At 36.1% G+C, this 8,925-nt stretch overlaps 1 protein-coding gene across 1 annotated transcript; it reads right to left on the minus strand.

Annotated features, from left to right (window-relative positions):
• Positions 1-6: 6 nt before the first annotated feature.
• On the minus strand, positions 7-1,889 carry LOC113323045 (uncharacterized 38.1 kDa protein-like). The gene is made up of 9 exons (XM_026571282.1): positions 1,653-1,889; positions 1,504-1,559; positions 1,309-1,423; positions 1,119-1,229; positions 832-1,016; positions 692-751; positions 447-606; positions 270-338; positions 7-184 (listed from the first exon to the last, which is right to left on the minus strand). Exons 1-9 carry the CDS (start codon positions 1,851-1,853, stop codon positions 68-70), a joined length of 1,074 nt encoding a protein of 357 aa, XP_026427067.1. The 5' UTR covers positions 1,854-1,889; the 3' UTR covers positions 7-67.
• Between the last annotated feature and the right edge of the window lie 7,036 nt (positions 1,890-8,925).

Here is an 8,925-nt window from a genome sequence, read left to right on the forward strand (position 1 = left end):
TTGAATTGTTTTTTAGCAAGAACATCTTTGTTAATGTTTATAATCCTATTACAAAGACACCAAATCCTCAATTCAGTTTGTCTAGTTTTCCATTGCGACTGTTGTTTTTCCTCCATTCCCATGGCTCTTTAGGATCCGAAGATGCCCATAATCCAATCCCAGCAGCTCTAGCTTTCCTCGCCCACTAATGCCAAGCATAAAGGTCATGTGTCAAATAAAGTGCAACAGACACTAGGTTTGAGAATAACAAAAGAAAAACTGGATTTCACCTCTATGAGTCCAGGACGCTTGTCATAGGCTGCATAATGCCAGGCAAGCCCTTTCTTAAGCATTATTTCCTGCACAAAGGAAACCGAAGACACAAAAGGATGAGAAATAGGAAGGGGATTCTTACAATGTAAATAATCCAAGGAAAATGCTAGCCTTAAGGCGGTTTAGCGGCCTACCTGTGCAAATTTTCCATGGCAATAAACGTCTCCTACCAATCTACCATACTGATCCTCCCCGTAAACATGAACATTCAAACACTTGCCTTGAACTAGGTAAGCAAGTTCTTCCTTGGCCTCTTTTCCAAAGGGTTGTCTGTTCTCTGGTGCATCAATGCCCCTGTTTATCCAATAATGTGATTACTGATTAGAACAATTTCCGTTTCATGTAACCAAAATCAAATAAGACTCCGTTCTAGTTCTACCTCAACCGAATCCGATACTTTCTGGCAAGAATATCCACATTGTTTGAGCCTTTTAACATTCTGTATGTATAATAACAAAACAATTGGCTTCAGTGACTTTTAACGTTTGAACACATGAAATTTAGGATAAGCAAGAGAACCTGTAACCAGCATCAATAGTGGTCTTATGAAGTGCATCTGCCTTCGGATAATCCCTGGATGTACGTGCTTTTGATCGTTCTAATAATGCCTCTAATACATGGCTTGGCACACTGAGAGCTTCCTTATGGTCCGCAGCGTCAACATAAACAGTTAACCCATCCCCATCAACAGCTTTTGCATCCACCTAGTAGTAATTTTTACTTGTGAAACTAAACTTGAAACTTTTTTCAAGAGAATATAGAATGAGCTAGTTTTGCTATCATTTTAAAGAACAGCATTATCTCACCGGAACTGTCTGTAATTTGAATTTCACTTCTTCAGGAGGAAAGACTACTACTGCAGGAATTTCAGTCCGGTGCTCATGTAGAATCGGAAGACCATAAAATTTTAATAAACCCTTTGACAAAAACAAAAACAAAACCCCTGAGTCTCGTTTCAATATGAAAACTTGTGCATGTCTAGTAATGTATATGCACCTCTACATCGGCCTTTTGGTGTTGGTGCAAAGCCTGCATGACAAGCCTAGATGCTTGTTCAGGTGTTTTTGTTGGTGGCTTTGCATCTTTCCATGCCTTGAATAGTTTTTTGTACCTTCAACATTTATAACTAAATCAAACAAGTTTAAAATCGGTATTTTAGATCAAACAAGCTGGATGAAAGTAGCACAGTACCATCTAGCTTGAGCTTTCTTTGATGATGTTACATGCTCACTGAGCTGTTCAGGAACCTTCAAAAATCAAGAAATTTCATGTTAATTAACACTGAAATAGTGATCAACTACTATAAAATGGAAGAGCTAAGCTAAACTGCTGGATTTTACCTGACAAGTGTTCTCAAAGTGAAAAAGATCAAGAGCCAGAGCTGAAACACTATTAGTAGGTTGGGAGACAGCATGACCATGGTGATCTGGTGTTGATGTGTCAAAATCTTGATCATCAGTTGTTGAGCTGAAACAAATCCCACATATAATCCTAATAAGAGTGTTTCCAACTCCCCTGCACAGGCTTGAGAAAATTCCCATACTGAAATAGGAAATGAAGAGGATACAGCAGAGTGGTTTATAATAAAGCAAGCAAAAGGAAAATTCAATTATTATGAGTAAGATACAAAGGAACAAGCAGGTAAGAAGACTTAATAAAATGTTGAGAAGTCAACAAGAAATATTGACTCTTTAGTCAACAAGCATAATTCACCAAAATTTGGTAATCTTCTTGCAGTGTTGTAGAATTTAGTACCCCTGCAGCAGTCTTAAAAATATAAATATGCACCAGTTATTCCAGTAGAATTTGGTAACCCCTTGCAATTCTCAACTAAACTTCAAGTTCGATGCCTGAATTCATTCCATTGTTGTGAGAGTCTTACGCATTTCAGTGGTTTGTGTATTTCTATTTTTTAGTAGGCATTATCTCATCGTTCAAATTTAATTTTGCAGCATTTGTGTGGCGTGTTTTCTCTTTTATTGGCGTGTTATCTCTTTTATCAATATTTTTGAATAATTTTTTTTGCAAATCTTAAATCAATAATAATACCTTTGGAAAAAGTAGAAGTTCAAAGACAAATTGTACAAGTGTTTTGGAAAGTTTGAAATTACAATATTTAAGGTACACAGGTGGTGGCTTTTATAATAGAGAACAAGCTTGGAGCATTGCAGGTGAAAAATCCCTGTCAAATTTGGACCACACAGGAAATTTTTTGCACTAACAAAATGGATCAGTATCAAGCATAAAACACGCTAAAATCTCATGGGAAAATAAAGGAAATTTTCAAGACCCAATTACTAGTTCCAGGGTAAACTACACATAAGCGGATACGAGCCCCGACGATAGGGGTGTGCAGAAAAACCAAAACCGTGGTTTTCACCCGTAACAATCCGTAAAATTGCGGGTGAAAACCAATCCGCAAGAGTCTATGGATCGGATACGGTTGAGCTTTCAAATCCTCAAGGTTTAGCGATTTGGTCGCGGTTGGACTTTGAAATCCGCGGATTCACCTGCACCCGCAAAAATTGAGTTTTAGATTTTAGATTAGATTAGATTAGATATCTCTAATTTAATTTACTGGGAATAAGAGGTTCCTCTTCTTCAGAGAACATTTCAAGATCTGCATAATCTTCTTGAAAAAACTGAAGGTTTTGAAGCTTCTCGATGCTTGCATGTGATCCACTCCGTCCGTTGCGAGAACTACTGGAAAAAGAAGTTGTGTCCTCCTCTTGATACTGAATATAAACACAAAACAAGGTAGCAGTTAATTATCCGCCAAAGGTGGTCTAATGTGTACAAGAATCCTGCTAAAGAACTAATCCAGGAAATTTATCCTGCTATTTGTCAATTCATAAAGGACATTAAATTCGTTTTCCAAAATAAGGTGCTACATCAAATGATTAAAGATCACTATACTTATCAGTTGCAGTGTTATTTAAGATTACTACCTAGTAAGTATATATTGTACTCATAATGTGCAACAAAACTTTGGCATTTGCTTCATTGTTATTAATTTATTATCATGGGAGTGAGACAGTGAGTTAACATAAATAGAGAGATCAATTACCCATACGAAGGGATTTTCACAGATAGGCAGATTTTTTTTTTTAAATTCTAAATCCGCGGTTAATCCGCATCCGATCCGCATCACCCGCTAATCCTTGGATGTCAAATCCGCGGGTGATTGGGCCGGTTACGGTTCAATTTTCCAAATCCGCAACTTTGAAAGTTTGGTTGGTGACCCCTAATCCGCAACCGTCCGTCCGTTGCACATCCCTACCCGACAGAAACAACTAAACAAGGGTGATTATTAGAACCCTGATTTTGGGCATACTGAAATCTTATTAGGAATACTGCATAAAGACAAAAAAAGGTTGTGAAATAGCAAAATCAGATTACCCCTTAACCCAAACTTTTTTTAATGGCAAATATGCCCTTTACGTATTAGTGTTAGTAATATTGATTAGTGGTTAAATATTTTTTTAGTGATTAAGATAATTTTCAGAATTATAAAGGTTGTTTAGATGATTTTTGGATCATGGCTCGGCGAAACAAGTTGAGGTTCGGGTCACATATATGAGCCGAATCTACCAATTGATGAACGGTTCGGCTCACTGAATCTGTTTACTGCATGCGCCGAACCTATAATTTTCAATTCCAACCCTTTTGCTCGACACTAGTTCGGCTTATATGAAAGTTTCATAGTAAGCCGAACAACATCCTGAATAGCCCGGAAAAAAAATAATTACTGGTTCGGCTTATATTTCGAAAATCGTATGAGCCGAACATCAATTTGTTATTTTTTGGGTTAAAATATTGTTATTGGTTCAGCACATATTGAGAATATTGTAATAGCCGAACCTCGTAAATGTGCTAGGTTCGGCACATATTATGATTATTGAATACGCCGAACCCTTATGCATCTCTATCTGTGACTAGGAAGCTTTTGTGAAGAACAGTTCGGCTAAAAACGCAACTCAATTTTGAGCCGAACCCAACACTATAACCGTCATTTAATCGATGAAAAACAGCAAATAGGAGATTGGGTTTGTAAAACTTACTTTCTTATCCTCATTTCCGGAGTTGGAGATGCAGTTGGTTCAATTTCTGGTTCAATTGGTGGTTGATTTTCAGTTTCTACACCTCCATCTTCAATTGGTTCTTCTTCTTCAATTGATGGATTAGAAGACGATTTGGTTTGCCTAGTCCCTGCTTTTTTTTGTACGAGTCATTATGCGGTTGAGTTTAATCGACGATCAAATTTTTACGAATCGACAATTAATCACGATGATGAATTTTTTTTTTTCGCAGGAGGGGGAAGAGTTCGGCTAGAGGAGGAAGAAGAAGAGATGTTAAGGGAAACTGATTTTGATTTTTTAGAAAACTGATTTTAGATTTTTGTATTAAGGGTATATATGCAATTGAACTACCCATAGGATACCCCTTATAAGGTCATCCAAGATGGGACTATTGTTTTGTATGCCTAGAAAGATTTAGGTATGCCCAAAATTAGAGTTCGATTATTAATGCAAAATCCATTGCATTGGACCCAAAATTTTGGGACGGCCCAGAAGACTAGTATCGACCAGAAAGATTCATGGATAAGAATTTTAAAGGATACCATTTGGGATTGGATTTGGGAGTTTCCCTGCTATTAACTTTGCTTTGGCCAGAAAGATATAGGACAATCAATCCAGGTCTTTGATCATTCCCGTCTTCACTCCACTACTAATCCCAATGTTAGAATCATTCCCCTCTTCTTGATTAATTGCTTCTATAGCAGTCGTAAATGGCAGTGCATCAAAGAGAGATTAATGCAACTCCCGAACATTCAAGAATACAAGAACAGATAAACGGCATGACTCATGAGATTCTCAGGGTTTTATTGTATCTGGAAGTCCATAATTTTGCCACTCAACTATATTCACAAATTCTACTGGTAATTAAATTTTTGTTTTCTTAAAATAAGAAGTTATAAGTTTAACTATGAACTGTTAATCTCATTCACCAAAAAAAAAATCATAATCGAATACAAATTTTTTAAGGAATAAAGATCACTGTGAGTTTAGTATTCGACAAATTATCTAATTCTGCATCAAATAAATTATTTATTTTCTTCTACTTTCTTATCTGGTACTATGATGATTTTCTTCCTATTTCTCATCCCCCTACCACTCCGTTGCTACATTCATACGCCTCATTAGTGCTCTAAGCATCTTCAACTCTTGTTGCTGAAAATTCCAAACAAATAAGAAAAAGGTTTGAGTAAATTTAAACCGATAAAAAGTGGATTATATATATATATATACCTGCTGATTATAAATACTTTGTTGAACTTCCATGCTCTTCCTGCTGTAGTATGAATCTAAACTACAATACAAAACCTGTCCAAAGTAATGCGTTTAGCAGTTTTAGCAGCGTCATGGGAGAAACTAATAAAGAAAAGAAGGGAAAATTGTGAGACAAATACGAGAGTATTTTTGTATCCACGTATGTTATAGAATTACAAAATTATTTATAGACGGCAGGAAACTTGTTACCCAAGTAGGCGAAAAAATCTTTCATGGTTTTTTCGTGTCCAACCCACAGCCCGGATACTATATTGCGTATAAAGAACAACTCTATCTAACGGGAACTGTCTCTAATTTAAATTTCACTTCTTTAGGAGGAAAGACTACTGCTCATGTAGAACCGGAAGACCGTAAAATTCTAAAGACTTAAAGGCTTAGACAAAAAAAGCTTTCACGTTGAACGGTGAGGAAATCCTCATTTTCTATTGGCCGGCTTTTTTTTTTTTTTGTGAAACTAGGATTTTGGTGAGGACACTTGGTTAAGTATGATTGGTTAAAAAATATGGAAAAGAAAAAAAAAGAAACCAAATACAATTTGGAATTCATGCTGTATTATGGGAAAGAAAAAACCAAACCGTGAACACGTTAGGAAAAAAAAAGAAAAAAAACAAACTAGCCGAAAACGAATTCTAATAGTGTATATAAAGACTGTTCATCGTTTCTTGAAAATTCAAACCTATAATTTTGAATAGTGTATATAATTTGTGTTTGTGTTTTAATAGTGTATATAATTTGTGTTTTAAGAGGATAAAATTTTGAATTGTTGTTTAATTTTTCTCTATCACGGGATTAATGATACAAGATACCGTAAGCTGTAGTCTGATTTTAGGTTCTTGATTAAAATTCCCAGTGAATGGTTTTGGTTGGTTGTACCCATTGGATATTGCTGCATCTTTCTGTTTTTCAGGGAATTGAAGATGTTGTTAGTGATTAGTGTGGTGTTTTAGTTTTGTTTGATTTTATGTGTGTTTATGCCTTGATAAATCAGCGTATTTTTGTGCGGGATCTCCTTCTCCATGAAGATGAGAGACGTAAATAAATACTGTAGGACTTGATGCTGCAAAAAATAGAATGGTATTAGAAACCATGTGTCTTCGGCATTGATGAAGAAGAAATGAAATTAAAAAGAGTTGATTGATTTGTTGCCAATGATACCTAATCTAAGCCTTATTTTTCTCAATGAGTATATGTTTGTAGATCATTTTGAATCGGTCGCAATCTTTTCATGTTTGCACATATTCACTATGAAAAACAACAACAACATATTTTCTATGAAAATAAAACATAAAATTGGTTAAAAAGATCAAAATCAACAATTTCTGGGTGAAAAGGACACTTAGATTTTGATACTGTTTAAATAGACAAAAATATAAAAATAGCCAGGATGTAAACGGTTTCATCCTACCCATTCTCAAATACTTTTTCTTATTTTTAATTTACATCAGGATGCATCCAGTTTCATCCTTGCTATTTTTTAAGTTTAAGTCTGGATGAATCCAGTTTCATTCTTGCTATTTTTTTAGTGTCCATTTCACCCATACTAATTTTTACTCGTAAATTTGAACCATGTTTTAAAAATCTTTGGATAAATGACCCATTTTCCGAAAATAAAATAAAAGAAAAAATAAATAAAATCCGCATATATATATATATATATATATATATTTTGAAACCAGGCATAGGGCCACTGGCTTACCTCCTGAGTAAACTCGGCCCCCTTTCCCACAGTAAAGTAAGTTAGTATAATTACACGAGATTTCCAATGTTTGATCGGAGACTCAAACTGCTGACCTCCTATTTGAGAATCAGACTCCTGGCCTCCTGGGCTAACCCCATATATTTTTTATTTTTGATGTATTCGCCTCGCAATACAAAATCAAAAATATATCGCCACCGCGAGGCCAAGCCCACACCAAATCAAAAATGCATCGCCGCCGGGCGGGGCGAGGCGAAGCCCAGCGCATAGCAAGTTAAAAGAGAAAAATTGCCCAGTGCGTAGCACGGGCACAAATCTAGTTTTAATAAACCCTTTAACAAAAACAAAAATAAAACCGCCTTAGTCTTGTTTCTTAACACTACACAATAAAAACTAAAATTGAGTTGACAATGCCTCTCCAGAGAGTGAAGTCATTGGGCATTGATCATGAGACCTGAGATCGAAATTTCATGTGCATGTCCAGTAATGCATGTGTACCTCTACATCGGCCTTTTGGTGTGGTGTAAGGCCTTCATGACAAGCATAGATGCCTGTTCAGATGTTTTTGTTGGTGGTTTTGCATCTTTCCAGACCTTCAACGGTTTTTGTACCTTCGACATTTTAGTACAAGAGGAAGTGAGAAGCATCTTTGGGAATTCTCAAACTAAACTATACTTTAAATCTGTGGTAAAGGAGACGTTGCGGCTTCATGCTCCAGTTCCATTACTAGATCCCGGTATGGGTGACCTTTAATGCAAAAGCTATATCAATGGAACCAAAATTTATTTTGGGATGAACCGGAAGACTGTCGACCAGAAAGATTCATGACTGCGAACATTGATTTACTACGAGTACTAGACTTGAGATGATAGTGTTGGACCTAGGAGTTGCTCTGCTATTAAATTAGCTTTGGTCGTAATTGAGCTTGTTCTCGCAAACCTTCAGCCACACATTTTCTAGGAATGCCCCTTGGAATGAAATCCATGTGCAAGAAGTTACGGGTTTGCGATGCACAAGAAATTTCCACTTTTCTTGGGTGCTACTACTGCAGATTCGCAGTGCATAAAAATTAATGGATATTAATGGGAGTAACGACCGTCCAGGCTTTCCAAGCTATGTTGTGGACGGTGAGCAAGACGCTTACCTAGGCCCACGATGCGTAACGGCCAATAAGTTGCAAAAGTCGTGAGCCACTACCTTCACATTCACCAATTCTATAAAAAAAAATCATTCAGGTATAGCAATCTACTTTAAATCTAATTCTCCAAGTAATACAAAAAAAGTAAAAAACGCCAACCAAAAAAGATTACTGCAGTGAAGCTGCTGTTGTTAAATACTCCCTCCGTCCCACTATTAAGTGACCTAGTTGAAGTTTGCACAAATTTTAAGGTAAGGAAAAAAAAATTTTAAGCAATTTTTACAATTATATCCTTATGGATAATAATTAATGAAATTTTGAAATGATTTATCTCTCAAACTACACCACGGATGTTCGCAAACTTTATACCATTGAAAAGCATTTTAAAACACCTACGTAACGAATATAAACATGCCTATCAAATTATG

This window comes from Papaver somniferum, chromosome 11 (assembly GCF_003573695.1).
Source record: "Papaver somniferum cultivar HN1 chromosome 11, ASM357369v1, whole genome shotgun sequence".
Taxonomy (NCBI): Eukaryota; Viridiplantae; Streptophyta; class Magnoliopsida; order Ranunculales; family Papaveraceae; genus Papaver; species Papaver somniferum.

Bases quoted from the DNA above. Each gene is read 5' to 3' on its own strand.
- LOC113323045 (XM_026571282.1), bottom strand. From the start codon at position 1,853: ATGGGAATTTTCTCAAGCCTGTGCAGGGGAGTTGGAAACACTCTTATT. The intron at 752-831 runs GTTCTCTTGCTT...TTATACATACAG, and splicing joins ACTATTGATGCTGGTTACAG to AATGTTAAAAGGCTCAAACA. The intron at 339-446 runs GTAGGCCGCTAA...TCCTTTGTGCAG, and splicing joins GCCATGGAAAATTTGCACAG to GAAATAATGCTTAAGAAAGG.